The sequence below is a fragment of the Drosophila innubila genome (genome assembly GCF_004354385.1).
Source record: "Drosophila innubila isolate TH190305 chromosome 2L unlocalized genomic scaffold, UK_Dinn_1.0 4_B_2L, whole genome shotgun sequence".
In the NCBI taxonomy this organism is placed as follows: Eukaryota; Metazoa; Arthropoda; class Insecta; order Diptera; family Drosophilidae; genus Drosophila; species Drosophila innubila.
Window position 1 is genome coordinate 22,217,189 of NW_022995372.1, and position 18,920 is coordinate 22,236,108.

Below are 18,920 nucleotides of genomic sequence, written 5' to 3' on the forward strand. Positions count from 1 at the left end.
ACTAACAATCAATTGGCTTATGGATCCCTCGGCAGTTATTTACTGTGCAATTACACTTATCAATATCGAACATTAATTAGAACAGTGCATTATTTGAAACACATTGGCCACCACAGCATTTATGGCACCACCTGGTGCACTTATCTCCCCTGGTCTATCTGCGAGTGTACACATGTATCTTTGAGTGTCCGCACTTGTGCATAAATTTAATTTGCCTACATACAGATACTCGAGTTATTGCGCATTTGTTGGTCCCAAAAGATAAATTTCGAATTAGAGATACATGTGTTTATATAAATGTATATTGGTACACTTATTCATGTTCTTATGTAGGGGGGAGTAGGGGTAGGTAAGCTAAGAGTACCATATATAGAAAACTCTACCAATATAAACAGCTAAAATATTTATAGTAACTTTAATTTGTTGATACAACCAACAACCTCTGACGAGTAGTCGCAAATTGGGACTCCCAATATGTTTTCTGGTCTATCCTAAAAGTATGCAGCATTAAATTGTTTTTTTTTAAATTATTTTGAGCATGAATTTCAGATTTACTTTTTAATTTGTTTAATTGTTTTTTTTTTCAACGTCAATAATACAAAAGAATATAAGAAAGAATCGTTCCCAGTTCAAGGAAGGGCAACGAGTTCCAAAAATAATATATCAATCCTTTTAAAGACAGGGTATTAAAATAAAGAATAACCAATAAATTAAGCTAACAATATTTTGACAAACGAAATATACATTATTTTGTGTTATAAATGCAAGCCTTTTTAAATTAGAATCGATTGGAAACATTATGGGGATAATAAAAGGATTGCCATACCATTAAAAAGACAAAATTGCATTAGAGTTTCTCTAAATGTAAATTTATTTAATCATTGTTCGTTACGATATTGATGTATTTACGTTTCGATAGACACATTAATCCATATATGTATATATGTATGTACGTTCTCAGATATTTGATATATTCGTGTTACATAAATAATATATATATTTACAAGAAATACATTAACACCGCTCAAAGCGGCCAAACAAGATCAAAGGTGGGAGCTCATAAGGATAAGCTTTTACAATAAAAAAAAAAAAAAAATACGAGCAAGAAAATTGTCTAAACTTAAATATTGTGAGATAGATGTTCTTGTATTTTATATGTGATGTGTGTGTATGTGTGCAGGTGTTGTATGTGTGTTCAAAAATGTGTGTGTGGGTGTGTTAGACTAAGGCATACCTATTTAAAGATTTTTTGCGCGAGTTAAATTACACTTGAATAATTTGTAATAGTATTGTACTTGTTCTTAAATATTACAAGATAATTTGATTAATTTCAATTCGTTTTTCTTTATCGAATATTAAGACGAGCGAGAGAGCGAGAGGGGATCATGATCTTGGTACTCTTATATCATTTGTTTAAGGATCCATAAACATTTTATAACTTTGGAGCAACAGTTTAACATTTTATTTTGTATTTAATTCAGAAATTCCTTGCGTTAATAAACGTTTCAATATATTTATGCTTAAGAACCTTTTTTTATAAGTTCAACACTTTTGTAAGTTATACTTTTAGCAACTTCAATATAGATATTATGTATATACAACGAATTAAATTTCATTTAAAAAAAGTTCGGAATATTTGTAAAACTATGTTAAAAAACCGAAAATAAATCCGCAAAGTTGTTTGTGTAATTTTTTTTTTAAGATTTCGCATTTAGTTTGACATTATCGTGATCGTGATTTGAAAATTTAAGCATCGGTTTCCGAACGTCGCCTTCGTCCCGGTCCGCCTGGAAAATTGGCTGCAGCGAGACCCATACGATGTTTCGCCTCCTGAGTTCCAGAATAACCACGCGCCAATCCAAAGTCCACAGTTCGCTTTGAGCTATAAAAGAGATATGTCATGTAGTTATATAGTTTATATAGTAATAGCTATTATCTGAGCTGCCTCAGGTACTTACTTCTCCAAGTCGTTGCGTGCCTGTATTATGGTGCGTCCAAAGCGTGTCATCAACTCCATTAAAAGGTCATCGGGCACCTCCTCGAGCTCGTTATAGCCGCCGTAGCCGCCATTGGAGCTTTGGCTATGGGAAAACCAGTCAAGCGGAATATTAGACTTTTTTTCTTTCAAAAATAATTAACTTTTAAATTCAACATCTTGGCGAAGGATTTGAAATTTCAAATTAACAGACCGTCTAATTACTTTTGGCTTGTAATTTACTTTTGTTGCATAAAAATCAAATCGCTTGGACTTCCCGTCTCGCTCTCTATTATCAGAAAACATGAAATACTCCATGAATCTAATTTTCCAATAGAGCTGCTGCTAATTAGGAGGCTTAATTTAAGCCTAGTATATCTATATATATTTATATAATATATATTTCGCTTTTCACCAGGAAATGATTGAAATTCAAATGTATTTGAAATATGGCCGCAACCTGAATACATTTATAAATTTAAAGCATTTTTGAGCAGAATATTAATTACTTGAAGTGTCTACTAAAGGTGCTGATATAATATTTAACACGTTTGCAGATTTAGCTTTCACTTTAGCAAGAGTTTACATTTAATTAATTGAAATTTCCACAAGCTGCTGAATATAAGTAAAAGTTACCCTCTGACAACAGCATAAAGTGTGAAATTATCGCAGGACACAGAGAGAGAGAGACAACAGACATACAGACAGACGGACAGACAGCTCCTAAATGTGCATCCTACAGAGTAAGATCCTTATTTGAAAATGTCCCTGTTTCGCATCTTTTACTCGCATGAGGATGTGCCCCAAGTTGAACAGCGACTGGCAAATGTACTCAGAGCACACTTTGGTAATTGGCTTTTCGCAAATATTTTTAACACCAAATTTTAGATACTCGTAGCTAAAGTGCCAGAAATTAATTAGTTCATGTAGGCAGCACAGTGTGCAAGAGATGGTAGCGTGACGTGACACGAATACGAAGTAACAAACGTTTTCAGATCGTAAGCAAACTGAGAATATTGGGGGAATCAAACTTTATATTTATAAAATTTAGTTTAAAAACATGCTTAAAAAGAGAAATCTTGAATAAAATAAAATAATTAAGCACATGGTCAATGTTTCAAAAATGTGTTTTTTAATTCAAAAGTTCGAAAATTTAAAATTAGTTTGAATCTATCTATCATCTAGTATTTTATAATAGTTATAGTACATAATTTTAGTCTCATTCCTCTTCAATTGCCTATTTATTATTTAAATAAAATTGAGAATAACATTACAGAAAATTGCCTAGAAATTCGTCACACAAGAAAATAAAATTCATGTCGGATCGTGGTAAAAATAAGCGTATATAATATCATCTCTAATATTTGCGGCAATTGCACAACTACCTGGGCATCGGTGCCGCATCGGTCCTCGAGATGGCCAGCAAACAAATGGCTAACAGGGCCAGGGTGCAGAAAGCAAATCGGTTTGTCATCATTGCGCTGCAATTTATTTGCTGAAAGAAACAAAAAGAAAATAGAGATAACGAGTGAAAAAGGGAAGTCAAAAGTAAGTGTTAAAAATATTAAAAAGTGGATTGACAATATTTAAATTAAAAAGTATTTTAGCTAAGACGCTGAGTAATAGCATATACTGTAACACGTGGCGTATGAGCAATAAACCTCAGACAATTAAAAATCGATCGAAAATGCTTTGCGGTGCGAGGACAATCCCAGTTGAGGACTTAGCCCCTCGGCTGGACACAGAACGGAAGTCAGGTATACCATTTTCCATTAAGTGATTCATTAACTGCTCAACGAAGCATAGGCGTCAGCTCCGTCCCCCTTCCTTCCTCTTCCCTCTTCACTCTTCCCTCTTGTGCACCCCTTACGCTGGAAGGGCCCATTTGACTGTCACAAAGTCATTTGCGTAGCTGGCAATATGAGCGGGTCGAGACTCACTTATGCATTTCTGCACATCCTGTCGTCATGATGTTCCCTTTCAACTGTTTCAGCCTGTTGTTTGTTGTTTTGTTGACTGCCACCTGCCACCTTGCCCCTAAGTGCTGTTGTCACTGTGTTTACTGTTGCAAAACTTTAGCAGCTCTCTGACATTTGTCTCTGACATCAGCGGTAACAGGACACCCGCAGGACAACCATTGCAGTGAGGCCAAACCGGTCAACCGGTCAAATGAATTGATATATAATGAACTCGTCTCATACCCAAAGCTGACTTTTAACTCTGTCCGGGGACATCACTAACTCATCTCGCAATTGCATCGTTTGCCAATTTGACCAGAATGTGCCCAGGGATGTGTGGTCCGTGCTCAACTGAAGTGCATTTTCATTGATACAGGTGCTATATTTGTCATTACGATGAAACCGCAATGGAAAGCTACCAATAAATCGAGTATGAGTTGAGTTTTAACAAATATGTATATATACTTGTACTCCCACTCAGTTTATTTCACAGCCAATAAAGAGACGAATGTGAAACTTATTCGTATTTAAAGCATATTCGCACATCTGTTGCAAATACTTAGTTAGTTATGGGCAAAATTTAGGCTATAGATTAAATAAACTAAATTAATTAAATTAAATATCAAGAGGTAGACAAAATACCATGTATTATACACATATGTTATATATATATATTTATTTATTTATCTATTTATATAACCATAACCAAAGCTTGGCTATTTGATTCCCTTGAATTTCTTGTTATCCCACAATTATACCAATATCATATATCAAAGTGTATACCAAGTCCAACACTTTCTTATTGATTTAAAGAACCATACCAGTCACTTGTAATATTTATGTGTTCAAATGATATAAATTAAATAAAATTACATCTCTCTTAATTTATATGCACAAATGTATTCTGCTTAAGCTAACTGAAATTCAGAAAATCCAATATTTAACAACATTTAATTAGATCAATACTAAAATACAAATGACTATTTCTTACTTTAAAGAACCAAATAAATGGCAAACGCATGACTGTACAATCACGAACATCATTTGCTGCTGACCAAATGGAATTGTCATTAGAGAAAAAATTTCGAAAATTCCCTTGAACTTTTTTTTTGTGGCGAGTTAAATCCAAGAATTATTGGGCCATAAAAATATCTATATATGTTTGAAAGTTAGAGATAAAAACACGTGCAGTTGGGTATTAAACCTTCCCCACAATTCTCAGAGTTAGCTACGATTCTTAAGCCATTATTGAAAGCAGATTTAAAATCAAATAAAGTGGTCTACCATTTGGAAAGCAAAGCATACGAAGTAAAGGACACACAATGAGATCAGTATGTGATTGCGTTTTATTACACGAATATTGTGAGAGGGGGGGAAGCCACATGTTGTTGGGTTATTCCTCCCACTCTTTAGGTGTGTATGTGTGTGCGTATGTGGTTCGCTTATCAGACCGCACAACAAGTAACGACTGCTCGACCTCGACCGCTGGGAGCGAGGATGTGAGACAAAAAGGAAGTACACGGCCGAACGCGTCGCGCACTTTGTACAAATAAAGTAATCAACGGATTTTACGCAACGACGAACAATTTCCGCTCATCTTCGTTTCAGCTCTCTTTCTCTCCTTGTCTGTTTTTTGTGGATTCGGATTTTATTATTGTTTTTCTCGTGCAAACAGTTTGGACAACCGTGCGTATGATTGCTGACAGTACGAGTTGTTATTAGGCAGCTTAAAAGACAGTTCGCTGAAGCGAGTGAGTGGACTTGACCAACCGTTTATCAATCATTTTCGCATTTGATTTATGGCCATACCACATCTATTCACATCGTGGCCATAATGAGTAAAACGTACGTAAATATCTCTTTTGCAAATAACGCATTCGCCTCGTCGGCCCAAAGTCAACCAAGTATAAAGCGATGCACACATAAATTTCGATTTATTTTGTTTTTTTTTTCGTTTTGTTATTTGCTTATGAGTATTTACTTGTGCGTCTGATAACGAAAGCTAGTTACCGTGGCACATGCATAATGTATTTGGCTTAAAGGCTTAGCGGCTATGCAAATAAAAATGATCCGAAAATAATATACAAATATGATAATAATGGATTTGCATCGAAAAAAAGAGATTGGAATAATCAACAATTGTCCGGTCAGTGCACAATTCTTTACGCGCTTGATCTGCAAATAACTAAAATTTTATATTGTTTGCCCAGCAAATAGCCCACATCCTTGCCCCTCAAAGCACACATTCACACACACACTCACAATTGCCTCGGCACACACTCTTCACACTTGGCTGCAACTTCTGCTCCATCTCCTGTCTTCTGTCGAGTGCACTTGCCGGTTTCCAGCATTCCTGATTCCTGATTCCCTGACAAGGCTTACCGACTCAGTCACTTGAGTTTTATACCCCGAGAAATCAGTCAAGTGCCAGACGATTAATTGTTAAATGCAGTTGATCTAAAATGAAAAAATGGACACTCCACAGCCAACAAAGCGCAAAAAGTTAACCATTTGATTTATTTCACTGGTCTGACGTCACTCATGACTCAGCTAAAGCAAAAGATTATATTAAATTAAAGTAATCCTAATCACCAGTTGTATTGCAATCCTTTGATTGCTCAGTAATTTATGTATTAATGCTCATTCATTTGATATTATTTGCTTTTCATATCAATTAATTATTTCTGTCTGATTTAATTTTGTTACGGTCAATTAGCATTTACATATTTCACAAATTTCTGCTTCAAAATCAATTTATTACAAGTATTAATAACACGCAACATTTTTTTATTTAAATATACTATTTAGAGCTGAAATTAAATAACGATACTTTGTAGCCTCTTCAGTACAGTCCTTACAATTCTTACTCAGCAGATAAAAAATTTGAAGAAAGTTAAGAAAGAAAGATAAAATATTAATATTCATGTAATAAATAGTACAGAATTTAATAGAATATCGTTCTTCTATAATTCTTTTAAATATTATTTTAGAGTTAATTTGGATAATTTTGTTTGTCTTGAGTCAATCTATTTTATTTAATTAGAAAAACTTTTTTTTCTTCAAAACCATACTTTCTTGTTCTTTTTAAATTCGTTTCTCTGAACTGAATGTCAATTATTTGCTACTCTCTATTGCTCTGCTCCTTGGCCAGCACACAGGGAGTCTAGCTAAGACTTTTGTCTTTTGGCTAACGAGATGGTCAACTTACAGCCACATGGCCAAGTTCACGTATTGTCTCTATAATTTCCAACATGTGCCAGAAAAACTTGTTTATCTAAAGACTTGTAGAAATTATAAATTGCTTGAGAGAGAGAGAGAGAGAGAGAGAGAGAGAGAGAGAGAGAGGAGGAGAAAAGGCACTACAGTTGGGAACACTGTGGTTTGGGGCTAAAGTGAAACACGAGACGCAGACATTGAAATTGCATTGCGTTGATTATGGGGCAACACCTCGACTGGGTCGACTGGTTGCCCCAGTGGCAACATTCGCCCCGACTCTTTGTAGATGTGGAGGAGGCATATGGATTGGATCACCTGCTGTGCTGGTAACTGAAAACGTACTTATGATTTCTCTGGAACGTGGGTGTGGACATCACAAGTCTGAAATTGAATTTGGGTCATTCAATTGCTGACGGGCTGCCTGACTCCGATTGTGAACTGTCCGAAAAATACGATAGCTGCACGTGATTTGAGATGCTTTGCAGAATTCACCTATTGTTTCTCTTAAAGTCCGTTCAAGTGTCTTGGACTTTAATTGTGACATAAACAAGGCAATTCGCTAATGCCTTGGAAATTGGACATGCTCGTAATTATGAAAATTATGAACACGCACAAGACAGCACTTTGCTGGCATTAAATTTTCATATACCTAATGAAAATTACGTATACGACACGTTTGCCAGCAGAGAGTACAACATGTTGAACTTCGAGAAAGAAGTTGAAGTAAATGTTGATGGAGTCAGTTTCATGCCGTGTTGTAATTGGATGCTTATTGAATTAGTGACAAAGACGTTGCTGAGCTGTAAGGGGAAGATAGAGATAGAGATAGAGATAAAGATAGAGATAGAAATAGAGATGGAGATGGAGAAGGCAATGGCGACTGCCTGCTGTGTCTTTGCTGCCATTTAGATATTCATCAAATTATACCGTTTGTCAAATTAAGCAAACAACTCGTCCAAGTTGTAGCCACAAGATTGATTTGGATTCAGACAGGCGACGGAAGTCGCAAAGGCTACACATTTTATTTGCTTTGATTTGTCTTCATCTCTCTCTCTCTCTCTCTCTCTCTCCTCACTCTCTCTGTCTGCCAATCAATTTGTGACCGCGTCCATACTGATTACGTACTCAGTCATTAGCAGGGTTTATCTCACAGAGCCACAGTTGGTTGACGTCCTCTAAGCTCCACAAACATCTACAATCTGTCCAACTAACTCAACCGTTGGCCTCAAGTCCACCTGCAAATGCCTTAAGCTTTACTAATAGAATACACAATTAGGCAAAATAAAGCTACTTCGACTGCCCAAGACTAAGAAATTGGTATATAAATACTCGTTCTACGATTAGTTTCCTTGAAATGTGGGACAAGTGCATTCAACGTTAACAGGATATTATTTTAATAGGAAAATCGTCTGGACTATAATATTTATAACATACAACGTAAGTATGGCTATTACTTTAAATGTAATATATTTTAATGCAATCTATTCTTTAAGATGGTTCTCATAAATAAGTTTATCTAATTCAAACTTTATTTCTTCTAGAATTTGAAACAATTTTTTTGAGATTCCTGTTAAATCTAAAAGTCGTATAAGTTATTGATATAAAAACAACTATAATTATATTCATATTAATATATCAATTTAAATTAAAGTTTAAGATTCTTGATTTTAGCTTGAATTTATTTTTTAAGTATGTACTCAGGATATTATTATTAATTTAAAATGGCAACGACTCAAAAAGTCAAAGAAGCCTATACTATTTGATCTGACAACAATTTGATCTTACCACACATCATAGAATAAATATTATTATTTTTTATTTGTATTGACTGCACATACCAAAAATAACAAACAATGAGTTTTGTGGCATTTGTAAAATATTTCGGATTTTTGATTTCAAATAAAATCACCAAAGTTTTGGTTTAATTGTTTAATAATAATGTTATAGTATAAGGCTTAAATGTTCTTACTTTACTTACAGACTTAACTGACAGACAAGACAAGTAATTGCAACTTCTAATGGAGGAAATCTTGGCCATGGTTTTCCCATGGGGAATGAAAGTTGTGTGCATGCTTACATGAGTTACATGGCGTTGGGAGGTTGCGACTTAAGAGGCACTACGATAACGACTTTCACAACGACCACGACGTCATCATTCACATAAGCACGCGTTGCTCAAATGCCAAAAAACAATGTAAAAACTGTTGACCCAACTCAGAAGCCGCATCCAAAGTATTTGTCAAGGCGCTTCAGATGAAGAAAGAGGAAGGGATAGGAGGGAGCGGGCGACGTGCCGGCTAGGCTTACATGAAAAAGTCAGTCTAAGACAATGAGGTAACATTTGAGGCTAAAAGCATCTCACGCAACAGCAACAAGAACAGCGGAATCCTTGGGGAGTCGTCACTTCTTAGAGCTGAACCAAAACCCAAGACAGTAGTTGGAATAGAGGGGGACTCAGGTATAGGAGCGAGAGGGAGGGAGCAGGGCAGCTACCTTGACGCTCTTTACATTAACTTAAAAATTCATTGCGACCCGAGGAATACTTTTTATTTAGCTTTGCTCGCGGTTTGCTTTCACTTTAACTTTCTATTCTCCCCATTTTCCATCCAATTGAAGAACTCTTTACAACAAAATGATGAAAAATTATGCGAAAAATGTCGGATACAGATTAAAATAATTGTACAAAGGTATTCAACGCTCACCAAATCTGAAATTGTAGGAAACCAACAGGTTTTTTCCTGATTTTTTTCTGTTTTTTTCCTCTTTTATCCCATGGGAATTTGCTGTTGAATTGTTTATGTATTTATTTAAACTGAGCATTTTGTGAATTAGCCTCAGGTGATTCGAATTGCGAATTGTTGTACGAGTATTTTGTGGTGTTTTCAACATTTGATTGTGCTTTCAGGCCATTTATTGCCTACCTGTTAACAAAAGGCTACAAAGCATTCAAAATTAATGTACCAATGCAAACTAAATGGGGATACAACAACAATAAAATGAGAATTTGAAATTCAGAAGAGGGGATTTTGGATGCCCTATTAACGTCGACTAAAATCAGTCGATGAATTCTTTAATTATTTATTGAAAATTTAAAATTAGGCTAAAATAAATTCAATATTTGCTATTTTCTATGTATAGAAATTCTAGGAAGTACTACCATTTAATTATCCCCTCGCCTCAATCATCATATTTAAAATAGAAACCTTTAATTTTCACAGTTCGACTGATTATTTTTTGAGAAATTATTCCATTCAAGTTTTCATAGCATACTTTTTGGGCAGACTTAAAAAAATCGTACTATTATATTTGGAACGATAGTTTTCTTTGAACTATTTGTTAAAACAAATTGAATTTCGCAAATAAGATCTGCTCAAGAAAAACCCATTCCATATTAGGAATGTCAATTATACTCATTCAATGCTAACAGGGTATTAACAATGAGTGCCCTAAGCAATTATATTGCGGATATGTTTCAGCATCAAAAGATTTCCTAGATTAAGTATGTATACCAACTCGAAGAGCTTTTCTGGTGTTTAATGTTGAGTTGATGGCGTTTAGTTTGTTATCCACCTTTAAGTGCTCAATTAGTTTTTGAAATGGGTGCAAAGTTCACTTTCCATATTATGATACACATCAGAAAGAGAAACTTGCAAATACTTTTTACTTTCTGAAAATAATGCTCAAACAAAAATGTATTCTCGTACGTCAGAACTCAAAGGTTGAAGGGATAAAAGCCATATGAACTATGAGTATGTAAGACATTGGCAAAATATTTTAATGCTACGCAAACTATGCTTTTGGGAGCAAGAACGTAAATGGTGCAAACTGATGCAAGTACATAAAACAAAGTAAAAAAAACTGCGAAAAAAGATTGTGGGCAAACTTTTGCAACCCTCGTGAGAATTTTGTACTCGTAATTGTTGCATATGTGTGACTTGCCTTGGGTAAGAATTTCAAACCATTCAGAGCCTGGATGCAGGCAGTGAGGAGAGTTCGAGATCCCTGGCAACCAACATATCGATGTCAATACAGTTGTCGTTGCTCTTTCACTTTCGCTTCATTGCATTGCCGTCAGCTATCAAAGTCCCTCCTGATAAACTCTCCTGTTGTCCCTAGACCCGAGTCCGACCCCGACCCCGATCCCGACCAAATACCATTTTCAGCCTTGGTTTCTGCCACACATCCCGTTGACATTTGTGTTTGTTTATGTTTTATGAGCATTGTTGCCACAAAACTTTTGCTCAACTTAAATAGAGACCTTTGAATAACGAGTCGACAACTTTTTGCATTCGCTTTCTGTTTAAAATGTAAATGTTTTCCCATTAAACGAGCTTCGTGCTTTCCTTTTCCCATTCCTAGTACTCTGATTTCAGCCATTGCACAATAGTTTTTATCCACTTTGTAGGCAGCACACGTTCAAAGGATTTTCACTTTCAAATGATTAAACTATAAGCACCTATCCATCTGATTCGATAACTCAAAGCAAAGGCTTGTTTCCCGTTGCTTTGAGTTATGTTTGTTGCGTGTTCTGATTTCCAGTTTCGAGTTAATATCGCCCACTTTTGGAATTGATAATAGAAATTAAAATTTTATGCCTGTGGATTATTTTAGACTCAATTCGGAAGCAAAAATTGAATATCTTTTTTATACCTAAGTAGTAAGTTTACCTAAGTAAGTAGTTTCGTTTACGCCTTTTATTCGCATCGACAGGAAATAAGATTATAATTTATTTATTTTCAGTCTATACAAAATGACGCGTTTATTTAAGCAAAAATGCTTTGAAAGCTAATTGTGGAAAAGGATTAAATACAGAACACCAGCCTTTAATTCCTTATTAAATATCAACAAAAATGTAACGTGGATATCAGTCTGAATACGATTGTAAGTACTTGTATATCGAAAGCATGCCAATGATATTCATTTTCATTTACATGTCCGTACGGATTGCTCCCGTCTTGCAAATATTTATTCACATTTAAAAAGTATTTTATGTTGCATTTCCCCATAAGCAATTCTTTTGCCAACGTAACATGGAAATTTTCACCACTGAGTGGCATAAGGAAAATGCCAATCTACAGTGATAAGACATGCATTCAAGTTGCCTCACATCTTCAATCGTGGCCCCCTCTGCCCCTGTCCCTAGGTCTCCTTCGGGGCTCAGCGATGGCGTTGGGTTTTATGTGAGCTTTTTCTTGTTTGCTTAAAGGCTTCCAAATTGCTTGTATGACAAAGTTGGCAGTTTGTAATAAATTCGCTTTTAAAAAATATTTGTACATTTATGGTGAGCATTTAAATTAAATACTTTTTTCGGTATGGCATTCCCAGTGAATTCTTTTAGACCTCAAAAATAAAAAACAAAAGAGCTCACCATACACACTTTGGCAAGAAATCATATTTCTTCTTAATGATGAATATGACTGTTATGTTTATATTTGTTTCATACAGGCTTTGAGCATTAAAATAAAATGGAATTCATATTGCAAATGGAGAAATTATTACTGTGTTTAAGTAACAGTTATGGAAAGCCAAACTACTGAATTACCCAAGTTTTAAGGAAAAGTGTAAAAATGTTAAAATTTAATTGTCTAATTTCCATCTTACAAAATTTTTTGTTTTCTGAAAAATATGCATTTTTTACAATTTTTATTAAATCATCGTCTGAAAAGTATTTTACTTTATTTTCTGCTATATTCCCAGAATTAAATTCGCTCAAAATCTTTCTTAATATTTATAATTTAACCGCAATGTATTATAAAAAATTATTTGAATTTAACATTTAATTAACTCATCTAATTGGGCATAAACATTTTTGGGCTGCAGTTCGTGTCCAATTGAAGAGTCCAAATTCACATATTTTCTCGGGGCCAGGATCATAATAAAGCCATAACAAAACCCACTTACTAATGAAGGGAAGCCGAAATGGAAACAATTTTATGGGAATTACCGGGGGAACAGTCTCGGGAGTGTGATGTGCATAAAGATTACAATTGCCATCATTCCATGCGGTTTTGTTTGCTTTTTATTTGGAGTTTTCGACAGGCGAAGTGCCGGAGATATGTTAATTTTGAATAAATGCAGCTAAGCTCGACAGACAAAGACAGCTCTTATTTAGGATTTTTAGCTCAATGGTGATTAGACAACACACATGTGTGTTTGTGTGTGTGTGTGTGTATGAGTGTGTGTGTTTGTGTGTGTAAATGCTGCAACCCAAAAACCGTCGCCAAGTGCCGTAGCCAAGTTTGATGGGTAAACATTGCTAAAACAATTTAATTAATAAAAAAATGCAAATTTAATTAAAAGAACAAACGCAAAACTCGAAAGGAACAACAACAACAAAAAACTGCCAAATGAACAGCAAAAATGGAAATTTGTAAGCCGTCATTGAAGATTATATCAGGGTCTCGAGTAGTTTATTTTTTCGTCGAACTTCATAAATATTTTTTAATTAGAGCTCAGGTATAAAAACCCAAAGCATGAGATAAACTTTAGAAAGTATCTTCTGAATTAATTGAGTATGAAAAAGTTTTGGATGCAGAACAGATGTGCAGTGTCCTGTGTGCTGTTCCTTATTATGAACTAAACTAAGCATAACTGAACCGAAACGGATACCCCAACAAATAATCCATATACCCAAGAATTTCGTCCTTGTATCTTTTTTGTATTCTGCTCTTTTTTTTACTGTTTATTTTCTGTAAATTGAACGAAAACAAATGAACAAGCAGGCTCAAAGAAAACCTCATAATTTGTCGCCATTGAAGAGATAACAAAATAACTCGAAGCTCTGCATAATATTAAGTAGTTTTGCTGCAAAACAACACCTGGAAAAATGCGAATCCCACAATTGTTCCCTTGTTAAGAGTTTAAGCGCTAGACAGCAGACATGTTCAAAATTTAACAGTATTGCAAACTGTTTAAGCGAAACACAATTAAAGAGCTTCAGGGAAATTAATTTGCATATTATTCAGCAGAGTTTTCAAGAGAAATGTTTCTTAGAAGTCGTAGGAAAAATTCTATGCTCGATACGAGAAATATAATTTCTAATAAAAGCACAAACAAACAGATGGATAGCATTTTTAAGATTTAATATTATGTGAAATTGCATCTGTGTAGCAATAATTCAAGATAAAATCAAAAGAATTTCAATATAAAGTAAATTAACAACAGCTAGAAAATGAGTGTATTCATTAAACTCATGTTTTAATATTATTTCAGAATTTTCCAAAGACTCTCAGCTATACTAACTTAACATACTCGAACCATCTTACTTGTAATAATTTATTACTCATTTTCGTTTAGGCAATTTACAATTTTAAAATATGGATATATTTTATTTTTGGAGTTGGAATCCGATTCAAAGTTGCAGTGCGACATTTGTTCATTTAAAGTTTTCTTGTTAAGTTATTCATCCAAATCGATGCACAAACCTGACAGAACTCAAACACGATGAATTTGTTTAGAGACAGTTGAATATGTAATTCACAAACTTTTTGGTTATGTTGTAATTAAATAAAAACAAAGACATATTAAAGTTGCATTAAGTGCACATATATTAGTAGAAAACATTGCATGCTCAAGATGTTTATAAACGCTTATCTAAAAATTATTCGAACTGAACTAGAACAGCACAGCTTTCCTTAGAGTTGAACTTCACAGAATCCGAAGAAAAACTCAACCTCAATCATCCTTCGAGTCATTACAAATTTAAGAGCCACAATATAAGCGCATTACGAGTTTGTCGTTTATTGAAGCTTGCAATTCGAACGATAATCCCAAAGATTTTCACATTAAGTTTACCAGAAAAGACCGAAATAAGGCAATAAAGGTACAAAGCGACCTCAATTTTGCAATATTAAATAAGATTTTCTGAATTTTTTGTAATATTAAAGAAGGCAAAAAATAAAGGTCATATTGACCAACAGCTTTGTCAAGTCGATAAAATGGGCAACGAAGCAACAAATGTCCTGGATTAAGGAAAAGCACACATCCTACAAACATCCTACGACAATGTGTGGGTCTGCCTCAATTAAAGGAGCTTGGCACACTTGGAAAACATTATAATAGTGCTTTGAATATTATAAACTGTCCTTTGATAATATCATCAAAGCCTGATTTTATTTTATAGAGTATGAATATTATTAAAATAAATTGGTTCTTAAATTAATTTGGTCTTGAAACTAAAAGTTTTGGTTTAAAAAATGTGTCACAAACATAAAATTCTTAAAGTTAAAAAAAAAAACATCTTGATTTTAAGAACATTTCAAAAAGGTCCAAGTTCTCAAACTCTTAAGATTTGCATTCTTTTATTGGGAACAAAGGATTTTCTAGATTATTATTCAAAGTATTAGTATATGTATTATAATTGAAGTGATTAACGCCGGAATTGTATGATATCTTAAAGGTAGGTATTCCTTATTTTAAGCTTGGGAGCAACAAATGGGGATGTTAAAAAAATTGATTCGGCCAAAATATAAATCATTAAGAAGACCTCTTCCAAATTCTATTTTCGAGTCAAGTTCACATAATAACTAATAACTACATTTTTGAAATTATAAAAAAAAAATATTTATTCTGTTTCCTTTAAATTAAAATGTTTAAAATTAACGTTTGGATAAGATTTAGTCAACACAACATTTATTTTAAAACTTCTAAAAAAAATATTTTTTAAATTTCATAAAACTCACCCTTTTTAATAAATGCACAAAAAACTTGAACAAAGATTTTGAAACTCAATATATGTCACTTTAAGATTTCTTTATAAACAGTTATTTAGAATAAAATATTTTCAAAAACTGCACTGCGAAATACACAAGAAACCAGAAAAATTATAATGTCACTTTGGAAATATTGTTGAAATTAATCAAGAATTAAATTGTAGATTCACCGTCGCTGATTTTCTGTTGAGGATGAAGTTGAACCTCAGGGTCAATCCGCAGCTAACTGCACCGCTTTGAAACTGAAACGTAAGTGAATTCGGCAGCAAAGCCGCACTCGATTTATACGAGTTTGAATGTTCCGATGAGTTCGTGTGCCTTCGAGTGGTTCGTATCGGAAGAGGACGAGGATTCGAAAGATTTCAATGCAGGTAAATGACGACAACACGAGCACCACAAACGAAACGAACGCCCACGACTTTGATGTTGACTATATGAGATTGTGCGCAGTCCTCGTTTGGGGGGGATTTGTGGCTGCTCGGTTTGTTTTGTATGCGGCGTCACACACGTCGCATGAGTAATATGCAACACGTGGTGGTGAGCACACTACATATCCAACTCCAGTACCATAAATTTTGGCAAAAAATAGCGTACTCCTTTATCTGTTTATCAGACATCAATTACGCATAATTATCGCACACACATTTGTCACGCGATCTTATCAGCTAATCATATCACATAATCATCTAATCAGCAGCAGATTATTTTCAATTAGTTGCACATTTGGCAGCCGTCACATCAAATCCAATATAAATCCCAGACTTATTAATTGTTTGGGTACTCTCTGTTTTATCGCCCTTATCTTATTTGTATTATACAATATGTTTAATATTTAGCATCATCTCCGATTTCCCCGTACTCTCCAAAAACAAACCAAAAATGAAAATCACAATTACGCATATACTCGATAGTTTCTACGTATCATTGCTAAAAGTATTCGATAATATATATATATACATATATAGATAAGCTTGATTTTATTTTGGAGGTCACAAACAGTTGGATAGCATAATTAATTGAACTAATTGCAATAGACAATAGTAAATAGAAAAGAAAATTGCGTGGCCCCGTTAAACTTTTAAGTATGTATACGTAATTATATTATTACATTACTTTTTCAATTATTTAACTAAACTCTTAACATAACATTCTTTGCACTTGATAGGAAGTAACTGAACTGCTTGAAGAGTCGGCTTTAAACTGAGATAAGAAAATGGACAATGTTATTTAAATTTAATTGATTTGTAATATTGCAAATTAAATACTTGCCGGCCGTGAGAACGAATTACAATATTTTCCATGATAAAATAAATTTGTAATGGACTGAACCTGTGCACAGTGTCACATATGGGAAAGGAATAAATGACATTGCCCACGACTGTTGACATTTATGGGAATTTTAACCACAATTAATAACTCTGGATCCATATATAATACATATTTTCTAAATATAAATGTATAGGCAGTGGTTAACCTCATGGCTTAGAAAGAAATATTAAAAATAACTTTTTGTAATAATAAATGGTAAATAACAATTGAATAATTATTCACTTTATTTCTAAATCTTATAAACTTATTATTGTACACTATATTTTTCAATATAAATAAATAAGTGAAAACACTAAGGTAAATAATTAAATATATTTTCTTGTACATTTATGAATGAAGAAAACAAGAATAAAAAGAATACAATAGTTTCGTTAAAAAATGGAAACAACAACAAAATGGTGAGTAATTAAACTTCTAGAGTTAAGAAACTTTCTAAATTTAAAATTTGTGTTGATGTATAATTAAACAGATATTTTTAAATTTGACATTCATTTCTATACATTTTACGTCAAAATATCTCTGATATGGTTATCAAACCGCTAAATAGACATTCAAAAAATCGGCACTAAATATAATGTATAATGTATTTAATATATAATTAAGAACTCGTCACGAAATACTCATAAATATTTTTTATTAAATATCTTTTAGCAACACAGTTGGAATAGATATTGTATGTATTTTAATAAAATGCATATAAACGGATGCATCTACTGGTGAGCCAAAATACAATTTCTGTTTTATGGCAACAGGCAAAATTCAGCTTGCGACCCGCTAATGATAATGTGACTGATAAAAGCATTACAATGTTTTTACATGACGTGGTCAGCGACATTTCATCCATAAATTGCGCTCTGACTGAATGTGATTTTTAATCTCTGCAGCGTGTCCTTGCCCACAGACCAAACATAAAAGTATGTATGTAATAACACATAGATACATATTTATCTGCAAGTGCTTATGTATTAATGAATGTGTCTACGGACTTTCCCTTAACGTCTACAAAGTTTAACGGCACTCCAGGAATTCCAAAAAAGCTAATTAGGTAATAGAATGGACCTACACAAGAAAAATGCTAACTTTTTGCAGCATCATGTCCTTTTGACCTTTCACTTATATAGCGTAAGATTCGCACATAACACATGAGAATTGCTCATCCATCAAATAACTTCAAAGACTTCAGATTGGCATTGAACAACACATGGGATACAGTGTCAAACTAGCTAATTTATGTATTAGATTTAGTGCATATTAAGTACGCATACGATTATGATTACGACTACGGATTTTATGGAAATTGGATACTTGATTATTCTCGATACATCCATCCAACTATCGACCCACTAAACCAAAAAGCAAAATACTTTATGCACTAAAGTGCATTTCACTTTGCCATGACACGGAACGCCCGTAGCGAGAGTCTTGGCATATTTTGTTAATATCCATCCATCCAACTAAACATACATGTTATACACATATGTGCATACATAGAAGATGATGCTCTATGTGCATATTTGGATTCTATGGACAGCAAAGGCTAAAATCTCAAAGCCAAAGAATTTCACATTGGCATTTCCTTTGTGTTTCGGAAATAATATTTCGTGCACATTGACACTAACAAAGCTGGGACATAAAACGGTTGAAAGTGCATATATTACCATTGACACTATTAAAATAATTCCACTATTAAAACTTGTAATACAATTATAAAGATATAATTCGAAAAGATTA

The 18,920-nt window shown here is 33.8% G+C and overlaps 1 protein-coding gene across 3 annotated transcripts; it reads right to left on the minus strand.

Moving 5' to 3' along the window:
• Positions 1–847: 847 nt before the first annotated feature.
• LOC117780419 (diuretic hormone class 2) lies at positions 848–17,034 on the minus strand. Of its 3 annotated transcripts, none has more exons than XM_034616939.1 (5): positions 16,031–16,087; positions 15,831–15,943; positions 3,358–3,470; positions 1,959–2,081; positions 848–1,882 (listed from the first exon to the last, which is right to left on the minus strand). In XM_034616939.1, the coding sequence occupies exons 3-5, from the start codon at positions 3,450–3,452 to the stop codon at positions 1,747–1,749; spliced, it is 354 nt and encodes a 117-aa protein (XP_034472830.1). In that variant the 5' UTR covers positions 3,453–3,470; positions 15,831–15,943; positions 16,031–16,087; the 3' UTR covers positions 848–1,746. The 3 variants fall into 3 exon arrangements, with proteins under 3 accessions (XP_034472830.1, XP_034472831.1, XP_034472832.1); XM_034616940.1 differs by having other exon boundaries at positions 15,831–15,938; positions 16,031–16,051; XM_034616941.1 differs by lacking the exons at positions 15,831–15,943; positions 16,031–16,087 and adding an exon at positions 16,974–17,034.
• Between the last annotated feature and the right edge of the window lie 1,886 nt (positions 17,035–18,920).

Coding starts and splice junctions, on each gene's coding strand:
- LOC117780419 (XM_034616941.1), bottom strand. CDS start 3,452: ATGATGACAAACCGATTTGCTTTCTGCACCCTGGCCCTGTTAGCCATT. Junction 2,082..3,357: donor GCGGCACCGATGCCCAGGTA/GTTGTGCAATTG, acceptor GTTTTCCCATAG/CCAAAGCTCCAATGGCGGCT. Junction 1,883..1,958: donor GCACGCAACGACTTGGAGAA/GTAAGTACCTGA, acceptor TCTCTTTTATAG/CTCAAAGCGAACTGTGGACT.